Raw genomic sequence first — 21,749 nt, 5'->3', positions numbered from 1 at the left:
CCTCCCCCACCTAAGGCCTCCCAGAACCCCAAGGCTCTGCGCTGTGCACAGGGCGCCCTGGGCTTCTAACTTCAGGCCCCTCAGCTCAGCCATGACTTGGCAATCAGGAAGGATGTCAGCGTGCCCCTGGAGGTGAAGAAGGGAGAAAAACTGGGCTTCTCTGGTAATATCCCACAGCCAAAGTTCTGATCTCGGCCCCTCCTGGGATAGGCTGACTGCAAAAGTGAGAAACCAGCTCTCCATTAAAATTCTCAAGGCAATTACAAAGCTGGCTCTTGGTTTTTCTCCTCGGGAACCGTCCTTCCTCATGACTGTTAAGCATGCAGGGGTCCAAGGCTTGCACACATCTGGCGTCCACCCTAGGTTTGGAGGCCATGGCCCTGCACAGTGAGCAGGGCTGGGAGCACAGCTCTCTGAGAAGGGGCATGGGCGGGACACAGCAGGGAAAGTGACTAGCGGTTTATCCACTCTGGGGGATACAACAATCACTACATCCCCACCCCCAAGTCCCAACACTTGATCTCACTCCCTCCACAGCACCACCGTCTGCTCAGACCGCGTGGCTGGCCATCAGCCCACCCCTTCACCCTCGTCTGCCCTATGCTCCTCCCCAGGGGGGGCTACTCACCACCGTCTGCTCAGACCATGTGGCTGGCCATCCGGCCCACCCCTTCACCCTCGTCTGCCCTATGCTCCTCCCCAGGGGGGGCTACTCCACACTCTTGCTCCTGGAGTCAGTTTTAATGGCAATCCCAAAACACCCCAGTTCTTTAAAAAAAAGAGAGAATAAATAAAGCAGCGGGAGCACTCCAAATGTCCCATCTGTGTGTCCCTGCATGTGACCATACATTGACAACATACACTGTTGTGATGGTAGCTCGCATAGCTGAGCGCCCTCTGTGCGCCAGGCACTGCCAGCCCCTCACATTCACCGTCCTCCATCCTCACACCCTTTGGGGGCGGAAATATTATTAACCATCCTTACAGCTGGGAAAACCCTGGCAGGAGAAGGAAATAACTTGCACAAAGTCCTAAAGGAAAAAAAAAAAAAAAAAGAGTGGGGGGGGGACATATAAAGCCATCAGGTCTAATACCAAAGCCTGTGTGCTTGTTTTTTTCATATTTAATTTGCAAAATTTCAAACATACAGAAATTTGCAAGACTATAGCCATATACCCTTCATCTAGATTTGAATATTAACATTTTACCATATCTGCTTTATCTATATGCATATATGTGTGTGTATAGTTATATATGATTGGTACAATACTTTTTTTAATGAATTTGAGGGTAGGTTGTAGATGTGATATCACTTCATCCCTAAAAATTCCCGTAATATATTGCAAGCTCAGAAAACAACATTGACATAGTATTATTTTCTAATATACAGGCCATGATCAAATCCCCACAACTGTCCCAATAACGCCTTTTGTAGCTGCTTTTTAATTCCAGGATACAATTATGTACACACGTTGAATTTAGCTGCCATGTCTTTTTAGTGCTCTTTAACAAACTTTTTCTTTTTTTGGTCTTTAAGTACATTGATGTTTTCTAGGAGTTCAGATCAGATTTTTTTTTTTTTTTTTGTATTTTTCTGAAGCTGGAAACGGGGAGAGACAGTCAGACAGACTCCCGCATGCGCCCGACCGGGATCCACCCGGCACGCCCACCAGGGGCTACGCTCTGTCCACCAGGGGGCAATGCTTTGCCCCTCGGGGCGTTGCTCTGCCGCGACCAGAGCCACTCCAGTGCCTGGGGCAGAGGCCAAGGAGCCATCCCCAGCGCCCGGGCCATCTTTGCTCCAATGGAGCCTTGGCTGTGGGAGGGGAAGAGAGAGACAGAGAGGAAGGAGGGGGTGGGAGTGGAGAAGCAAATGGGCGCTTCTCCTATGTGCCCTGGCCGGGAATCGAACCCGGGTCCCCTGCACGCCAGGCCGACGCTCTACAGCTGAGCCAACCGTCCAGGGCCAGATCAGATTTTTGTAGAACATTTCGTTTGAATTTGCCTGGTGTTTTCCTCATAATTAAACTCAGGTTCAACATGCTTGGCAGGAATACCACGTGAGTGGTGGGTGCCGGCTTTCTCAAGGCAGCACATCGGGGCACAGGACATCAGTTTGCTAGTGTCGCCACGTCTCCTGGCTCGGTGGCCCATGTCTTCCTGCCACAGTGAGCTGCCTGCTATGTGCCAGGCACCGTGCTGGGCATTCGGGGGTGGGGGTGGGGAGTGGAAGAGAGTGGTCAGTGAGCTGCCGCCACAGTCTTTCGTTTTAGGCAGTTCACAGTCCAGTGAGGAAGATGGAGGGACCTATGACCAGATTAAACTTGATAAACACTTGAAGGGAAGGACCAATACAAAAGTCTATGGTCAAAAAAAAAAGGTCTGTGGGGTAGGAGATCACACCTGGGCAGTGTGCCTGAGGGAGAAAAGAGAAAAAAGACATGAGATAATAGTGAAATAGAGTTTGAAACTGTTTCACAAGTGGAAAAGAAAATGAAAGTCCTGACAGGCAGGGGGAACAGCATATGCAAAAGTGGGAGGTCTGAACGCCTTGCCACAGAGCCGGCTCAGTCTCTCACTGCTGAGGAGGAAGGTGTGTGTGTGAGAGGGACTTCCCCATCCCCGCCATCTCCCTGGTGACCAATCCTAAGAAGAACCCTTGCTTCTAACATGGGCTACGGGAGCTTGACACTTCCCTAACGCTCTTTTGTGAATTTATGCCTCACCATAGCCCCTCTACTTAGCTAGACAGGCCTGACTTTCCCAGTTTTCAGATGAGGAAACTGAAGGTCCCAGAGGTAAAATGACTAGCTCAACCCACAGCCAGGGCTGGGACTCAAGAAGGGAACTGGAGTGTTCTATTTACCTAGGAGACCTGGTTGCTCAGCCCTCGGAAGCTTCTATCTCCAGAAGCCCACCTTCCTCGCTAGTTCCTCTTGTGTGGCAGAGGACAGGTCTCCCTGGGCTGTGTCCCCACTCTCCCAAAGGCCCTGTATTCCTCCTCCACCTCCACCACCACAATCCTGCCACTGGTTCCCTCTGGCCCCACCAGGAGAATAAAAGGATGGCCTGCGAAAAATCGGTCAATATCTTGGACAAATCCAGGTCAATGCCCAAGTACCCTTGGCTGAAATCTACAGGCAGGACCAAAGGTGAGGCTGGAATGGAGAGGAACAGATTCAGGGGCAAGGGTCTGAAGAGGGAAGCTTCCTGGCTCCCCTACTCGCAGAGGTCTGGGTGAGTTCAGCAAATTCGTGGGAGGGGTCAGGGCCAACCCTTGGACATTTGGATGGCTCCCCACAGCCATCAAGGTAAATCTCCAGGGTCTTCTAAGGTGGGGCATCTCGTGTTCCCACAGCTGCTGCATCCACACCCTGGCTCTCTATCTACCTCTCACACATCCAAGTCTTAGCACGAGTTGTTCCCACGCCTGATGCGCCTCCCCTTATGAAGCTGGCTAACCTCTACTTAGCCTGAAGACTCAGCTTGTGTACAGTCTCTGGGAGGCCTTCCCTGATCCTCCCAGCCAGGCTCAGGGCCCCTCATCATACCACCTGTGCCTCCATCTGTCTTCACAGGTGTTTCCCTTTGTTACTCACTAATAAACAGTTCTGTCTCACCAGCTAGTCCAGTGGCTCTCAAAGTGTGGTCCCAGGACCACTAGCATCTGCGTCTTGTTAGATCCAACACCAGATCTGCTGAATCAACTCTCTAAGGAGGAGCCCCAGGAACGCTTTAACAAGCTCTCCAGGTGATTCTAATGCCCTGGCTGAGACCACTGGTTTTCACCATTAGCTGCACATTAGAATCTTCTGGGGAGCTTTCTAAACTATCTAGGCCCCTCCGCAGAGAATCTGTTCTGATTCAATTAGTCTTACGTAGGGAGAGCCAAGGCATGTTTCAAGTTCCCTCCGATAATTCTAATACGTCGCCAAGGTTGAGAACCACTCTGCTAGACCAGTGTTTCTCAAACTGCAAAGTACACAGAAATCATGATAAATGAAGACCCTGATTCGGAAGGCCTGGGGTGGAGCCTGAGATTTGCATTTCTGAGACACGCCCAGGCCGTGGCAATCCTGTTGTTCTATAGCAGCAAGTTACCAGAAAACCATGAGCCCCTGCAGGACAGGAATGATGCCTGACTTACCTCCCTGGGCTCCCTGGTACTCACTAATGCTGACTTAAGGAATGCCTGAATGGAGGATTCTTTAACCCACCTTCGCAACTGCTGTCTCACTTGTACCACAGAACTCAAAACAGCATCAGCTCCTGTTCACAGGTCCTTGTCCCGTTACCAGGTAAGGCCCCCTAACTTTTGCCACCCTGCAAGCTTTATTGAAATAGGAGGGGCGGCAGACTGTTCCCTTCCCATTAAGGCCAGTTCACAGCACCCCAATATTCACCCTTGAGGCTGCCACTAATTCTTGGACAAGACACCTTCCCTCCCTGAGCCTCAGAAATCTCCTGTCACAGCTCAACCCTTGCCCGGCACCCTTTGTAGAGTCGCTATGAGATGATATCGCTAAGACCTGGGCTGTGCAGGCAGTGCTTAATGATGAGTCATTTTAATTAACACAGAGATGCTCGTAAAATATAGGGTGCCCAATTGAATTTCAAATAACTAGTGAACTTTTAGTATACATGTCTCAAAGATTGCATTCATTACCTGAAATCCCAACTCAACGTCCTGTTTCTGTATTTGCTTGGTATTTCCTATATCTGTGACGGCTCTGCCACTAACACCCCTCCCCTCCACATACCAAAGGAAGTGTTTCCCCCCAGTCCGGAATGCTGGAGGCAGCAGGCAAGCAAGCCAAGCTCGGTCCCTTACCACTACTTGGAGAAGCCTCAGATCTACCTGTACTGGCCCAGCCTGTATGATCAGCGGCGGGAGAGGGAGCCCCGGAAGATGTTGCGGAAAATGAGAGAACACCCTCGGTGTGCTTTGCCCCTCCCTATTCCCCGCACCCTCCGCACCTTCTAGGAAAGAGAAGGGAGGGGTGTGGTGGGACAGGGAATGGAGTAAGTCGGCCATTATAATGACCCTGGGGTAGAAGGAGGCTCGTCTTCCTCAGCTCCCATCTCTGGGCTGGGCTGAGAACCTGGGGCAGAGGAGAATTTGTGGAGTGAGGGCAGAGGGAGGGAACAAGGGGCCCAACGCTGCCTGTGCAGTTTCTTCTCACACAGGAACCTCAAAGAGGGTACTGCCATCCAAGAAGTCCATCTCCCCATGGTCAAGCTGACTATAAACTCTCAGAAGGGATCCAAGCCTTTACACCCTACTGGGGACCCCCTGAAGTGGCAGAGGTTAAAGGTCAGGGGCCACGGTGGGAGGATGGGGAGACTCCCTTCCTGTGGATGTCCTTACTTTGGGCTCACACCATCCTTCAGCCCTCAGTCCCCGCCTGCAAAATGGAGGGAGGGCAGGAAGAGGGATTGGATTGGATGAGCTCCTTTCAGTCTGAAGTTCTATGACTATCTCTCTCCCTGTCTGCCTTCCACTGGCTCCCTTTGGGTGGGCAGGAACTCACAGAGAGTCTGAAATCTCCCAGAGAGGACGAGCAGCTGTATGCAGCACAGGTGAGAAGCGGCCAGGGTGGGAGAGCATGGTTGCAGGCAGGAGTTGGCTGCGCTGGAGAGTAGAAAGGTGCTTCAGCTGGGGTGGGGGTAGGGCGGTGTTCCAAGAACACAACCCAGCTGTGTGCAGAGAATAGTAAACTCCCAGGTCGGTATCCAAGCTCTCTTCCATTGCCTCTATCCGTGTTCCTGCAGGCCCTGGGGTGCCTGGGCGTCAGTGACAGCTCTATCATAGAGGCACTACTGCAGGTGGTGAGTCTGGGGCTGCACCGAGTCCTGGAGTGGAGGGAACAAGGCGTGAGGTGTATAGAGCATGGGCACATATGGGGCACAGACAAGGCTTGCAGGGATGGTGGGTCAGACCCAGTGAGGAGAGAGCTGCCAGTGTGCAGCACACGCCAATCTCCTGCCCTCGGCTTTATCTAAAAGCATGGAGGAGGCAGAATCTGCAGGTTCCCTTTGCCTAAGACACTCAACTGAAAACTAGGGAGAGAAATGGGACTGAGTTCATTCTCTATCTTAACTGAATCAATGTCTTATGTTTATACGATCTCCCAGTTTATAATTGAGAGCATGCATCTTCTCCATAATCTCATTTAAATTTTATAATAGTAGGAAAAGGTGGTAATTGCATTGTCCCGATGAGATAGAAGCTCTGAGAGGCCAAGAGACTTGCCCATGGCCATGTGGCTATTAGATCCCAAATAAGAACTGGAGCAAGTCTTACTGCCAACTTGTGTTCCTTCCCTTGCACCGTCCTGGCTGTACTCTGAGCATAGACAGGTCACTTTCTAGATCTCAGCTGCCTCATTTATAATATGGAGTTGAGATTCTTAAAGCTCTGACATTCTATCACCTGACAGCATCTTTCCACCAACTGCTTCTCAAATCAGGCCCAAACCGGTTCAGAGAAAGTGAAGTCTGAGGCCTATAGAACCCTGGCCATCCTGGGTGAGTATATCCTCCCTGGGTGGGGAGCTGGGGCAGGTGAGACAGGAGGCAGTGCCGCCACTTGCCCCTCTGGGTAAGGACAGAAGGGAGGGGAGTGTAGACCCACGCTGGCCTGGCATCTGGCAGTGTCTGGGAACTATCCTAGGTACTGTTGGGCAGACAGAGGGAGGTGAAGGGAAAAGGGAGACCGGAATCATGGTCATGCTCAACCAGCTGCTCTGCTGTCCTGGGAGGACGGGCAACACCTTGGGACCTAGTACTTGAAACTTCTGTCGAGGACAGAATGGAGTCAAATGGATCCTGGCAGGGAGGAGCAAGCCTCTCCCGAGGCTCTGCCCTGACCCGAGGACCCTCCCTGTCTAGGCTGCCTGAATAAGGACGTGATCCAGGCTTTCATCAAGCAGTTGAAGGGGCACAATGAGGAGCAAAGGATGGATACTCTGAGGGGACTACGAGTAGCTCTGAACTACTGGGCTGCTGTCCCCAGAGACAAGGTGATTGGGAGGAGATGGGTAATTGGGATGAGGTAGGACGAGGTAATTGATGGTGTTGGCTGGGGGTTCGGTCAGGGAGAAGGTAGCCTACCCCCTAATTGTGATGGGGAAGCCATTGTCCTATAGAGTTTCCTGAATAGAAGCACTGGCCCAGCCACTTACCAGTCACATGGGCTCTGAAGAGCCAGTATGTCCATCTCTAAAATGGAGATAATTATCTTTATAGCATAGTTGAGAAGATCAGCTGAGATAATGTACGTAAAGTATCTAGCTCAAAGCCTGTGTTCTTTAAATGGTACCCATTTAATAGGTTATTATCATCCCTCAAATAACCTATTAAAGGAACAGGGACCAAGAGACTCTGCTGACACTAGTCAAAATTTTTCCCTTTGCCTGACCAGTGGTGGCACAGTGGCTAGAGCACTGACCCGGAACACTGAGGGCCCCTGTTCAAAACCCCGAGATTGCCAGCTTAAGCACGGCATCGCTGGCTTGAGTGCGGGATCACAGACATGGTCCTAAGGTTGCTGGCTTAAACAAGGGGTCACTGGCTTGGCTTGAGACCCCTGGTCAAGACACATATGAGAAACTATCAGTGAACAACTAAAATGAAGCAACTATGAGTTGATTCTTCTCATCTCCCTCCTCTCTCCATCTTTCTCTCTTAAAAAAAAAAAATCTCCCTTTTACAGTCCTCTTATTTTGACCCCATCACTGCTCCAAATGAATCAGAATTCATCATTTGTCCACTTACTCAACTAATATATACTAAGCAGCTATAGGATGTCCTTGAGATACATCAGTAAATAAAACAAAGATCCCTGTTTTTGTTGAGCTTACATTCTAGTGGAGGCAGACACATAAAAACCAATCCACTTAGGCCCTGGCCGGTTGGCTCAGTGGTAGAGCATCGGCCTGGCGTGCAGAAGTCCCGGGTTCGATTCTCGGCCAGGGCACACAGGAGAGGCGCCCATCTGCTTCTCCACCCCTCCCCCTCTCCTTCCTCTCTGTCTCTCTCTTCCCCTCCCGCAGCGAGGCTCCATTGGAGCAAAGATGGCCGGGCGCTGGAGTGCCTCTGGTCGCAACAGAGCGATGCCCCGGAGGGGCAGAGCATCGCCCCCTGGTGGGCAGAGCGTCGCCCCCTGGTGGGCGTGCCGGGTGGATCCCAGTCGGGCACATGCAGGAGTCTGTCTGACTGTCTCTCCCCATTTCCAGCTTCAGAAAAAAACAAAACAAACAAACAAAAAAACCAATCCACTTAATTATATAGTATATTAGAGATAACAAGTGCTACGGAAAAATTATGTGGATGGGTGATGATGATGTGGAATGCCAAATGGGGATGGATTGCAATTTTAAACATGGAAGAGAGAAAAGACCTCATTAAGAAAGTGTCCTTTGGCCTGGCCTGTGGTGGTGCAGTGGATGGGGCGTCAACTTGGAATGCCGAGGTCGCCAGTTCAGGGCCCTGGGCTTTCCTGGGCAAGGCACACATGGGAGTTGATGCCTTCTGCTCTTCCCCCCTTCTCGCTCTCTTTTTATCTCCCTCCTCCCCCCTAAAATGAATAAAAATCTTAAAAAGGAAGCATTCTAGAACTTAAAAAAAAAAAAAAAAAAAAAGGTGTCCTTTGAGCAGACACGAAGGTGAGGAGGTTATCCTTGCAAATACAAGAGAGGGCATTCCTGGCAGAAGGACCAGTCAATGCAAATTCCCTAACGCAGGAGCACTCCTGGCATCACCCAGGAACAGCAAGGAGGCCAGTATGGCTGGAGGGGCGTGGGAACAGAGAAAGTAGAAAATGAAGTTAGGTCAAACAAGTTACCAGGAGGCTGGATCAAGGGTGGCCTTCTGGACTAAGGTAGTTGGGCTTTTATTCTGAGTGTGATAGGGATGCATTTGAGCAAGGCAGTGGCATGATCTAACATTTCAAAAAGTTTACTCTGTTGTGTTAGAAAAGATGGGAGGGGGAGGCATGGGTGGGAACAGAAAGACTAAATTAGGGGGTAGTGAAGCAATCCTGGTAAAATAATAGTGGACATATTTTAAAAGTAAAACTGACAGGTTGAGTGAGCTATAAAAGATAGTGTGGAGCCTGACCAGGCGGTGGCGCAGTGGATAGCACATCGGATTGGGACGCAGAGGACCCAGGTTCGAAACCCCGGGTCGCCAGCTTTAGCACGGGTTCATCTGGTTTGAGCAAAGCTCATCAGCTTGAGCCCAAGGTCGCTGGCTTGAGCAAGGGATCACTCACTCTGCTGCAGCCCCACAGTCAATGCACAAATGAGAAAGCAATCAACAAACAACTAAGGTGCTGCAACGAAGAATTGATGCTTCTCATCTCCCTTCCTGTCTGTCTGTCCCTATCTATCCCTCTCTTTGACTCTCTCTCTGTAAAAAAAAAGATAGTGTGGAAGCAAGGTTGAAGTCAAGGTTTTGGGCGTAGAAAATGAAAAGATAGAGTCATCATCAATTAAGATGAAGAAAGCTGCAGGTGGAATGGGTTTAGAAGTAATATCCGAAGTCCAATTTTGGGCAAGTTACGTTTGATGTGTCTATTGGACATCCAAAGGAGACAGCAAGTAAACAGTTAGATATACAATTTGAAGCTTAGAAAATAAGTCTGGGCCCTGGCCAGTTGGCTCAGTGGCAGAGCGTCAGCCAGGCATGTGGATGTCCCAGGTTCTATTCCCAGTCAGGGCACACAGGAGAAGCTCCCATCTGCTTCTCCACCCTTCCCCCTCTTGGTTCCCTCTCTCTCTCTCTCTCTTCCTCTCTTGTAGCCATGGCTCATTTGGAGCAAGTTGGTCTTGGGTGCTGAGAATGGTTCTGTGGCTTCTGCCTCAGGTGCTAAGAAGAGCTCAGTTGCTGAGTAACGGAGCAAGGCCCCAGATGGGCAGAGTATCACCCCCTAGTTGGCTTGCTGGGTGGATCCTGGTCGGGGTGCATGTGGCAGTCTGTCTCTGCCTCTTCTCACTGAATTTAAAAAAAATAAATCTGAACTAGAAAAAAAAGTTAGTTGTCAGCATATGGACAGCACTTAATGTCATTCAACTAGATGAGATTACTAAGAAAATAACCAATCATCCAACATTGGGACACCCCAATGTTAACAGAAGAAGAAGCAAATAGTTAATAGAAGAAGCAGCAGCAAATAGAAGTGGCCAATAAGGAGAAAGACAACCAAGAGTGTGGTATTCTAAAAATCAAATGAAGAACTACTGGCCCTGGCTGGTGGCTCAGTGGATAAGAGCATTGGCCTGGCGTATGGACATCCCAGGTTTGATTCCTGGTCAGAGCACACAGAAGAAAAGACCAACCATCTGCTTCTCCCCTCCTCAATCTCCGTTTTTTTCCCTCTTTCCCTCCCACAGCCTGTGGCTTGATTGGTTCAAGCATGATCCCAGGCACTGAGGATAGCTCAGTTGGAGTGCCTCAACCTCAGGAGCTTACAATAGCTCAGTACTTGAGCATTGGCTCCAGATAGGGTTGCCGGGTGGATCCTGGTCGGGACACATGAGGAAGTCTGCCTCACTATCTTCCCTCCTCTCACCTAAAAAAGAAAAAAAGAATATATATATATATATATCAAGGAATGGATACAAATCATTTAATGTGAGGACTGAGAATTGAAATGTGGGTTTAACAATGTGGGAATCACTGATTATCTTAGCAAGATCTATCTTGGTAGACTGGTAGGGGTGAAGGCTTGACTGGAGTGGGTTTAAGAGAGAATAGGAGGAAAGAAATTATATACGTAAAGAAGAGACAACTTTCCAAGGTTTCCTGGAAAGGGTTGTAGTTGGCACGAGGGCTAGCTAGATTCTATAAAAATAACATTAGTTAGAAAAAAATGATAATACTGAAGACATGGGAAGAGTTGTGCAGCAATGTCATTCAGTAGGTAAGAAGGGACGGAACCTAATACACAACTAGACAGACTGACTTGAGCTAGGTGGTCACAGTCCACAGGACAAGTAGAAAGGAAGAACATATGGGAGCAGGTTGAAAGCTGGATAGAAATGGTGGTGTCTCTGGAACTTCATTTCTAGTTGCTTTTATTTGCTCGGGAAAGTAGGAGCAAGAAAGTGTTAGAGGTCCCAGAAGGTATGAATTGGGACGATGGGAAAGAGAACTGCCCAGAGAAAAACAGTATGATTAGGAGGCAGCATTAATGGTCTACCTGAGGCTTGTGTTCATACATTTAAAGCAAGATCAATCATCGAGACTGTTTTTCTCCAGGAAGTGCAGGCACAGAGCAAGTGGAGAGTTAAATACAATGAACCAAGAGGGGGTAAAGGAACTGAGTGAGGAAGAAAAGGAACTACAGCAGGACTACGAAATTTAAGCTGGGTAAAGATGGGTGAAGGTGAGCAAAGAAAAGGTGCTCAATGGTTGTTAGTCCTTTTGGAATCCAACAATTGTTGGCATCGGGAGGTGAGCTGGAAAGACAGAAGATGGTCAGAGAGTGGGATCCATGAAACGGCGATTGATCATTGAGAAGTTGCAGTAGTGAATGATGATGGTCCCTCTGTGGGAATTAGCAGCTGACACAGAGGACAAGATTATTGGAGGAAAGGAGCTGGATCAATGAAATGTGTTTTTTTAAATGCCAGGTATTAGCAGAAGTTTTAAAGAGAGTAACACTGATCCATTCAGAGGATAAAATCAGAGAGAAATGAAAGGAGCAAGTGGATGACAGCAAAAATAAGAAGTAAATAAAATAATCTGATAACGTGAGATTCATTTTAGGGAGGAGGAAGAATGGTCTGGAAGCAGCAATGAATTGCCTTCTTAACATAGCCCGGCTGAAGAATTGTCCCCACCCGTTTCACCTCCTGTCTTCCTCTCAGAGGACTCACGTTGGGGATGAAGGGGCGCTGGTTTCTGTGCTGCAGAGGCTGATAAAGAAGTCATCAAATGAAGCAGCTGTGGAGGCAGCCCTGTGCTTGGGTTTCCTGAGGCCCTGCAGCAACCCAGCCCGAGAGTTCTTGATGCAGTGCCTGTGCCATGGGCCCATGAGCCAGAGAATGAAGGTGTGAGGGGCAGGAGGCTGGGTTCTCTGGGGAGTGTGTGGGAGCAGAGGCCAGTGCTGACTTCCACAGGGTCTGGACCCTGTCATCCTCAACCCAGGGAGAAGAAGCTTCAGCAGGGAGTACTGCAGGGTCCTCTGTGTGTGGACATGTATGTGCACGGGGATGGGGTCATGTGGACATAAGTGTCCATGTGTCTGTGTATTTGATTTGTACGGTATTCATTTATGTAAGGGTACACTCAAGAGGCCAAGGGGCAGGACGACACCTACTCCCAAATTCTAGACTCAGCCCTCAAGTCTGCCTGGCCATCCAGATGGTTCTTGGACCCCACCAACACTGCCTGCCCCCCACAGGCACTGAGGATGCTGGTCAAGATGATGCATATACACTCAGCCCTGGTCATCAGGGCCACCCTAGACCAGCTGTGCCGTTCTACTATCCTTGAGGTAAGCTCTAGGGCTGCCTCCCTTTCTTCTCCAGCACTAGGACAGGGTTGGGGGATGGATGAGAAAGGCAGTCTGTCCTTCATGCCTCTCCCCCGCCCCTGCCCTCAGGACCGCTTTGAAGCCACACTGCTGCTCAAGACCATTGGGCTGGAACAGATCCAGGCACAAGGACTTGAGGGACTCGTATTTGACCTGCTCAGGAGGAAGACATACAATGAACCCTTCTTCGTAAGTGAGACCCAAGTTCCAAAGCAACCCAACACTGTCTTGTGTCCATCCTCTAAAGACCTTCCATCTTGGCTCCCACCACACTGCCCCACAAAGAATCCCACTCACCCTACCCCAGTCCGTTTCCTAATGCAGCCCAGGATTTCAAGCCACCTTGCCTTTGCTCAGGCAGTTCTCTCAGCTTAGAATGCCCGAGTCTTCCCTCCCTGCCCTGCAAGGACTTGTCACCCCCACTGGTAAGTCACTCCTCTCATCTGCCTACTAAAATATGATCGATCGCTCCTTCCAGACAAGTCCAAACACCACCTCCTCCAGGAAGCCTTCTCAAATCACCACACAGAATCATCTCTGCCCTCCTGTGTTCCCTTGCTTTTATCTTTATAATGGCTTACTACAAAACTAGCCAGAAATTTTACCTGAAGACATTTTTCTAAAATACAGATCAGATTGTGTCTTACCTACGCGTAAAATTTTTCAATAGCTCCCCAATGCCCTCAGAATGGCTTGCCCTGTCCTTGACCACCCCCTGCCTGCTTACATCTCTAGCTTCATCTCAACCACTCTCCTGCTCAGAACCACACACCAACTATACTTAGGATGACCCTATTCTGAGTCACACCTGTGGTCCTGGTACACCACTTACTCAGAATGCCCCACTCTAAAGAGTCCCAGTTTGGCCACTTCGCTAAACTGAACTATTTTCTGTTCTCTAAACACTCGGTGCTCTCTCTCAATGCCTGCAGGCTTTCGTACAATATTTCCCCCAATGCCTGGAAAACCACCCTCCCCCAGCCCTCTGCCTAGTTAACTCCCACTCACCCTTCAGGTTTCAGTTGAGGCATCACCTCCTCCAGGAAATCTTCCTGGTAACCAGACTGTTAGGAGACTCCTATGTGCATCCTACTCTTAGTGCAGTTGTAACTCTGATCACAGTAATGAATGTAATTGCCTGCTCACTTGCCTGCTTCCCCACCAGACCATGAGCTCCTCAAGGCGAGGACCATTGTACATGCAGCACAAACTAAACACTCAATAAAGGTTTGTGACACACTTAAGGGTACAACCCTGTATTCCTTCTCTCTGTTGTCCCATCCTAACCCCCTTCAGACTATGAGGCAGGCTGTGGCTGAAACTGCAGAAGAGCTCAAGATGAAGCCTACAATGTTGACCTTGGTGGAAGAGTGAGTGGCTTGAACAAGGCGCTGCCGGGGCCGCTAGGCTGTGGGAAAGGGACAGAAGGTCACAGAGCGGAGAGGCTGCTGCCAGTTCTCAGCTCTCACTTGCCTGTGCCCCTGGCCAACTCACTCTTTAAACCCCGGACTTTTCTTCAAATGTAAAAAGAGGCGGATTATACGTACCACTCAGAGTTGCTGTAAAGCTCAAATTAAGATGAGGACAGGAAAGGTACATGTAAGAGGTAAAGTTCTGGACAGATGTGACTGTCTTTAGCAGCTCTTCACCAACTGTAATACCTGCCTTTCTCCTCCCAGCCCCTCTCCTGACCCAAGAAACAAGAAGGAGAAATTATTGAAATTAGCATCACTCGTTTTCCTTATACCCAACTCACTCTAGTCTATAATAAACAATCAGCCTTCCTCCCTTTCCCCCTTAATTGGACCACAACACACCATCTCCCTTCTACACAGGCAACTGATGAACTCGAATGCCGTAGCACGCAAGAAAGCAGTCATCTCTTTGGTAAGGCCAGCTCTGCTGCTTTGCCCAGATTTGTTGATGGCAGGGGCACTAGACAATTGAGCAGTTACTGAGGGGGAAAGGGGGCTGTAAAGTTTGGGGAGGTTGTTTGCTTGCTTGTTTATTTTACAATTCCAGCCCTAACAGGAGTTCAGAGAATCTCCTTCTTCAGGATTGGAGGTCAGTGAAATAAGGGACAGGAGATGAGTGTGAGGCATTTCTTAGGTGTTACAGAAATTGTCTTGAATCTCCCTGGTGAATAACGTGCCCTGGAACCCAATGCAGTGGCCCCGAAAGGCAAGAAAAGAGATACCACAGCCGGGACGCTCATCTCCGGCTCTCCAGGCCACAGGGTCATCACAAGGGGACTAGAACAACACACACGGGGCATCTCCCTGGGGCTGGCAACGTAGGCACTCTCCTTCTGCCTCTGCCAGGGTGCCCTGGGGATCCGCAGCCCACCAGTACTCCACTTGCTCCTGGACATACTAGACACGGAAAAGGACCAGTCTGTGAAGAAGAGTGTAAGGCATCCCTGTCCTCTTCTTCTCAACCCCTCCCCCCAAGCCTTTCCCACCCATCCTCACTACTTACTCTGTCAGGAGGGAGGGGAGGGGATTAAGTCCTCAGACACTGTTTCCCGACCTCATTCCTCAGAACCACAGTGGTCTGTGGCCAGAGCTGCCCCTCCTTTGGACACCCCCCATCCCCACTCCTGGCCTTCTCTGAAGTGAGCCAGCCACAGAGCCTTTATTTCAATGCAGCTGCAAGAAACACTCATTTTTTTGGCCTCAGTTGATCCCTGGGTCCAAAAGAAGCTGATAAACAAGGTTCTCTTTGTACCTGAAGCACCTAAGACTAACAAGAAAGTAGAACCTACAAGATTCAGGGAAAAGCATGAGAACCCAGAAGAGTTAAGTATCCAAGACTTTCGGCTTGCACAGCTGAACCCCTTGTTTATTGCAAAGGCCGGTGCCACACCAGACCAACAGAACAAGCTGAGAGACCAGAAAGGGTCTTTCTGCTACCTCACCTCTGCCTTCCCTCCCTGTGTCCCTAAACCACTAAAACACAAGCCACAGGCCACAGGACCCTGGACACCGGGGATCAGGAAACAGCTCCAGATCCTTGCCAAAGCCTCCACATAGGTCAGTTTTTTGGGCCTACCTCCGCTCCCTGAGTATGCTTCTCAGGCACCCTCCATGAATAAATGTGTATAACTACCTACCACTACTGTTTCCTCCATCAGAGGGTTCCCTGAAACACCGGTCTCTTCACTCGTGGTTGAGGGTTCCTTCTACTCAGCCACATGTTCTTTCCATGCAGGGGTAGAGGACAAAACCAAAGCTGGCTGGATGGCCAGCCTGTCTCCCTAAATCAAACCCTTGTCTATGCCCAGAACTTAATGACAAAGCTAGAGAGTTAAGCCTCTGCCCAGCAGGTGCTGCTGAAAGAGGAAAAAATCCTAGAAAGCTTGGACCTTGGACCATTTCCTCTTACTAACTTGGCCAAACCACCACCTCTCCATCAGTGGTCAGGATATAAGTCAGGCTGTAGTCAAGACCAACCACCCTCTCTGCTGTCCCTTCTTCTACACATTCTTTTTACCTAATTCAGGGTCATTCCCTTTGACAGACCCTATTTATTCTTCAAAACGGCTTTAGTTTCTCCCTTGTTTATTGAAAGCTTCAGTTTCCCTCTGCCAGTAGGACCTGCCACACCAATCCCAACAAGCTATGTCCATCAAGAAAAAGTCCCGACTTTGGAATCAGATCATCTGAAATCTAGGGTCCATCATTTACTTGATCTTTGTGGACAAGTTACTTATCTTGCTGACTGTTCCTGACCTATAAAATGAAGAGAAAAACGTGAACTACGTCAGAGAGGTTCTATAAAGATAATATAAAATGTAACAGTACCTGGCATTACATAGTAAGCACTCAAATGTAAACTTTTCTCTTTTCCTCTCTTCAGTGTTGTCATGTGCACCTGTGACAACCAGAGTTTAAAAACAGCCTACCGGCCCTGGCCGGTTTGCTAAGTGGATAGAGCATTGACTCAGCATATGGACATCTCAGGTTTGATTCCAGGTCAGGGCACACAACAGAAGCAACCATCTGCTTCTCCTCCCTCCCTCATCTCTCCCTCTCTCCCTCCTGCTGGCAGTGGCTCAACAGGTTCGAGGATCCATACCAGTGGTCGGCAAACTCATTAGTCAACAGAGCCAAATATCAACAGTACAACGATTGAAATTTCTCTTAAGCCAAATTTTTTAAACTTAAACTATAATATATAGGTAGGTATATTGTTATTAACTTAATTAGGGTACTCCTAAGCTGGCCTTTGCCAGCATGTGGTATTTTGTGGAAGAGCCAAACTCAAGGGGCCAAAGAGCCACATGTGGCTCGCGAGCCGCGGTTTGCCGACCACTGTCCTAGACAGTTGGAATGCAGCCTCAGGTGCTAAAAATAGCTCAGTTGATTAGAGCGTCAACCCTGGACCAGAGTTGCTGGGTGGACGCTAGTTGGGGTGCATGCAGGAGTCTCACTATCTCTCCTACTCTCACTTTAAAAAAAGAAAAGGACTCATCCTGCCACTCCCATTTACTTCCCCAACATATTGGAGTGATCTAATGGGAGGTCAAATTTTCCCATCAAGCAAATAAAGGTCAAAGTTAAATAGATGCTCCCTTCCACTTTCCCATACTCCAGGTTCTAGTAGCCTAGACAATCATTCTGAATCCAGCATGGTATGTGTCATTCAGACTTATCTCCCCACCTGCCCTACCACTTCCAGATTCATGTTTTGCCTCATAGAGAGTTGTAAGAAAAACCAAGAGTAGTTTCATTATGCTGGAGTATAAGCAACACTGGCTCTAATAGTGTGGCACAAAGACCAAAGATAAGGAAAACGGTCTTGCTCTCTTGCCCACTCTGTAACATTGGGCCAATAAGCAATATAACCCAAATTTCCCTGGGCCTTAAAAGTCTGGGGATACAAACAAGGTCTTATTAACTACATAATCCTCAATGCCTGCAAAATCCTGCCCACAGATCTGAAACCCATCCTCCTCCATTACTTCTGGGTCTCTCCAGAAGATGTCATTATTTGGCTGGATACCAGTCTCTGCTCAGTAGCAACTCAAAGCTAATTTCACCAATCCTCTCTAGAAGACATAAAACAGCACTGAGCATAAAGGTTTGCGTAGAGCACTCACCATCTGGTACACCACCAGCTGAGCCAGATTCTCTTGGGAGGCCTGAAATGCGCATTCCTCTCAGCCATCAGGATCTGTTGAGAATGATCCTTGGACACCAACCAAAATGTAAATCGCCACTCTTCCCTCTCCTCTCTTTCAAATGGGATCTCTGGATAAAAATAGCATCGATACCCTCCATCTCTTCCTGGGACAGTCTCATCCATCTCTGTGCAGTAACTAAAATCTGGCTCCCTTGAAGTGGCCTCTTCCTGAAATCTCAGGTGTTGCTCATCCTCTTATATTCATTCCTTCAATGTCACCACTATCCTGAACCTTCATCATTGCTGCCTGAACCATGCAGTGGTGCAGTGGATAGAGCATCAGACTGGGACCCAGGTTCAAAACCCCGAGGTCGCCGGCTTGAGCACAGGCTCATCTGGTTTGAGCGTGGGCTCACCAGCTTGATCAAGCCTAATGTCGCTGGCTTGAGTAAGGGGTCACTTGGTCTGCTGTAGCCCCCCAGTCAAGGCACATATGAGAGAACAATCAATGAACAACTAAGGTGCCACTATGGAGAATTGATGCTTCTCATCTCTCTCCCTATCTGTCCCTGTCCCTCTCTCTGTCCCTGTCACACACACACAAAAAAGTCATTGCTTTTTGCCTGACCTGTGGTGGCACAGTGAATGGAGCACTGACCTGGAACGCGGAAGTGGCTGGTTAGAAACCCTGGGCTTGCCTGGTCAAGGCACATACAACAAGCAACAAGCAAACAATGAACTAAAGTGAAACTATGAGTTGATACTTCTCGCTAGCCCCCCCTCCTCTGTAAAATCAATGAATAAAATCTTAACAACAAAAAAAAGCCATTGTTTCTCTGAGGGTCTTGGCTCTCCCGGCACCAATATCATCCTCTGGCCTACTGCCTACTTCCCTATTTTCTTTCATTGCCTAAACCTTGGTCTTGGTGTAACCCTGATAGTATTCCTTTGTAAAACCATCCAGTATCCAGCTCCTCAGTCCTTGAGATCAACTAAAAGGCTCTTCAGCCACCCACTGCCAGGGCCACACCCTGCCCTTGTTGCCCCCAGGAATTGCTCTATCTCCAAAATCTTGAACATACACGTTCTGACCCAAACCTTCTATCCTGTCCTTTTTATCCCCACTACCAGTTCTTTGAATCTCATCAGTAACACTAAGTTCTTGACTTCCCTACATTCTCCCTGTTAGCCCTCCCCCTTTTTTTCTCCCTACTCAGCCTGGACTCCATCCATCAACCTCACTATACCCAACCCTGAAACATATACCCAGGTTCCTATAACCAGGTTGCTGATTAAAACTGGAGAAAAACCCAACATCCATATATACTGGTACCCCTAAAATACTTGCCTCTTACCTTAACTGAGCCCTCCACTAATGTCTGGCAATTTTATGAATTCCTAATCATAAAATTTCTTATTTCCTACAAAGGTTATTTCAAGCTTTCTCTGCTCTCCTCACATTTCCTATCATCTTCAAACTTTCTATCCCGTTACCTCCCCAACCCTAATAGACCATTATACTCTCTAAAGGGGAAAAAAGGGCATGGAATTACCTCAAATTCCTGCCACCTCTGCTATAAGCATGTATGCAATAAAGAGCACAGGTTCTAAGGCCAGGTGCTTGGGTTAGAATCCTGGCTCTGCCACGTACTAGAGCACGTTGTTTACCTTTTCAGTGTGTCTGTTCCTCAGAAAAGGTATACCCTCTGGAAAGCCCCCTACCAGTGGCAATCAAAATTATTGACACTGTTCACCTCTTCCATGAACATTCCCTATACCACCTTACCTAATAGCACTGTTGTGAGAATTAAATGAGTTAACACAAACAGATGGAGACTGCTTAGCACAATACTCCTAATAAGCATTAATCATTTGGCCCTGGCTGTCTGGCTAAGTGGCAGAGAATCAGCCCAGTGTGTGGATGTCCTGGGTTCGATTCCTGGTCAGGGCACACACCCCTACCCCTTCTCCACCCCTACCCCTTCCTTCTCTCTCCCTCCCCCGACTCAATTGGCTCAAGCACATCGGCCCCAGGCACTGAAGATAGCTTCATGGAGCCTACCTCAGGCACTAAAATACCTCAGTTTTGAGCATCTGCCCCAGACAAGGGTTTCCAGTTGGATCTGGTTGGGGCACATGCAGGAGTCTATCTCCTCTCCTCTCACTTGGAAAAGAAGGGGGGAAAAAAAGTTTATCATTTGTTACTACTTTATTATTAGCATCTGCACCTACCCTTGCTTTCAATAACAAGAGGCATTCTCCTCTTCTAAGGCAAACCTTTCACCAATGTTCTGGATGCCATTCCTTCAAGGGATTATATGTCAATTATCTCCATTTCAAGTAGTGTATAAACATGGCACTTCTCACAAACCCACACCCCTGTCTAGATGACTCCTTACCACTTACCACCTCTAACCACTCTTCATAATCAAGATTCGCCCTGGCCGTTTGGCTCAATGTTAGAGCATCTGCCTGGCATGTGGATGCCCTGAGTTCAATTCCCAGGCAGGGCACACAGAAGTGCCCATCTGCTTCTCCACCCTTCCCCCTCTCGTTTCTCTCTCTTCTCTTCCCCTCCTGCAGCCACTGCTCGATTGGAGTGAGTTGGCCCCGGGTGCTGAGGATGTCTCCATGACCTCCTCCACCTCTGGTGCTAAAAAATGGCTCTGGTTGCAATGGAGCAAGGGCCCAGATGGGCAGAACATCGCCCCCTAGTGGGCTTTCCGTGTAGATCCCAGTTAGGAGGTATGCAGGAATCTGTTTCTGCCTCTTCCCCTCCTCTCACTAAATAAAAAATAAAAATAATCAAGATTCATAATTGTCCACATGCTGTTTCCATTTCCCCAATTTCTTATTATCTTACTTCAGTTTGGGTTCAGAATTCAATTCTCTACCCAAAACTGCTTTTGCCAAGGCAGTGGTTTTCTCCACAAGGGCAATTTTGTCCTCCAAGGGACATTTGGCAACATTAGGAGACATTATTAGTTGTCACAACTGGGGGCTGCTACTGGTGTCTCATGGTAGAAGCCAGAAATGCTGCTAAACATCCTACAATGCACAGGACAGCCCAAAGAATTATCCAACCTAAAATGTCAGTAATACCAAGGTTGAGAAATGTGCCGAGATAAATCACAACCTCATTATTGCGAAATATAATGAATGTCATCCTATACATGATTTGGCCTGGCTTGAGCGCTTGATACCATTAGCTTCTCTTTCCTTAAAATCCACTTTCCCCTCTGGTTCCACTGACACCTCACTGGTTATCTGTCTTTTTCAGGATCTTCTTCTGTTATCTCTTTAAATATCAATATTTCTCAAGGTTCTGTCTTCAGCTTGCCTCTCTCTACATTGTTCCCCAAACCCATTAGAATAAACTGGGTGGGGCTTATATTAAAAATACCCAGGCCTCACTCAGAGACTTAATCATTTTGGACTAAAGCCCAGACACCTTGGTTTAAAAAACTTGCTAACTCTGGTCTATAGGTAGGATGATGAACCACTCACTATTGTAGACAGTGTTATTTTAATCATATCCACTCTCGTCAATTGAGTTACCATTTATATATTAATAACTCTCAAATCTGTATCTCTAATACATCCATTCATTTAGTCAGTATTCATTAAGTACCTACTCTGTGCCTCATACTGTTCTAGGCACTGAGGTTAAAAGCAGTGAACAGTCAAGGTCCCCTTCTCTCTTGGAGCTCAGTCTGAGAAATTAACCACAAAAAGATCATTTCAAATACTAGTAAGTTCTGTGAAGATATTCCAAGAGGTGGTATGAGATTAACTAGGGAGAGGCAGTATTTTAGATAAAAAGGCCAGGGAAGACCTGGGAGGGTGGGAAAAATTTGAACAAACACTGTAGTGAAAAGTAGTCAGTCATATGAATATCTGAGGAATGAGAATCCTGGACAAGGCACATACAAAATCCAGAAGTAGAATCATATTTGGTACCATAAAGAATTATGACCAATGTGCCTGACCGCCAGGCAGTGGCACAGTGGATGAAGCGTCGGACTGGGACGCAGAGGGTCTGGTTTGAGCAAGGCTCACCAGCTTGAGCCCAGGGTCACTGGCT

The 21,749-nt window shown here is 48.4% G+C and overlaps 1 protein-coding gene across 1 annotated transcript; it reads left to right on the top strand.

The window, feature by feature from the left end:
* The first annotated feature begins 3,064 nt into the window (after positions 1–3,064).
* HEATR9 (HEAT repeat containing 9) lies at positions 3,065–15,573 on the top strand. Its single transcript, XM_066254568.1, has 15 exons — positions 3,065–3,152; positions 4,249–4,298; positions 4,757–4,938; positions 5,188–5,314; positions 5,524–5,580; positions 5,773–5,829; positions 6,471–6,528; positions 6,892–7,022; positions 11,874–12,056; positions 12,410–12,502; positions 12,611–12,730; positions 13,838–13,911; positions 14,377–14,428; positions 14,863–14,949; positions 15,190–15,573. The coding sequence occupies exons 1-15, from the start codon at positions 3,065–3,067 to the stop codon at positions 15,571–15,573; spliced, it is 1,743 nt and encodes a 580-aa protein (XP_066110665.1).
* The last annotated feature ends 6,176 nt before the right edge of the window (positions 15,574–21,749 follow it).

Source organism: Saccopteryx bilineata, chromosome 2 (genome assembly GCF_036850765.1).
Source record: "Saccopteryx bilineata isolate mSacBil1 chromosome 2, mSacBil1_pri_phased_curated, whole genome shotgun sequence".
Lineage (NCBI taxonomy): Eukaryota > Metazoa > Chordata > Mammalia > Chiroptera > Emballonuridae > Saccopteryx > Saccopteryx bilineata.
The sequence above is the reverse complement of the archived record's forward strand: the minus strand, read 5'-3'. Positions and strand labels throughout refer to the sequence as shown.

What these genes read in the sequence shown, in the direction of transcription:
- HEATR9 (XM_066254568.1), top strand. Translation starts at nt 3,065, where the DNA reads ATGGCCTGCGAAAAATCGGTCAATATCTTGGACAAATCCAGGTCAATG. An exon ending in TGAAGTGGCAGAGGTTAAAG is followed by an intron (nt 5,315 to 5,523) that starts GTCAGGGGCCAC and finishes TTGGGTGGGCAG; the next exon opens with GAACTCACAGAGAGTCTGAA. An exon ending in GCCGTTCTACTATCCTTGAG is followed by an intron (nt 12,503 to 12,610) that starts GTAAGCTCTAGG and finishes CCCTGCCCTCAG; the next exon opens with GACCGCTTTGAAGCCACACT.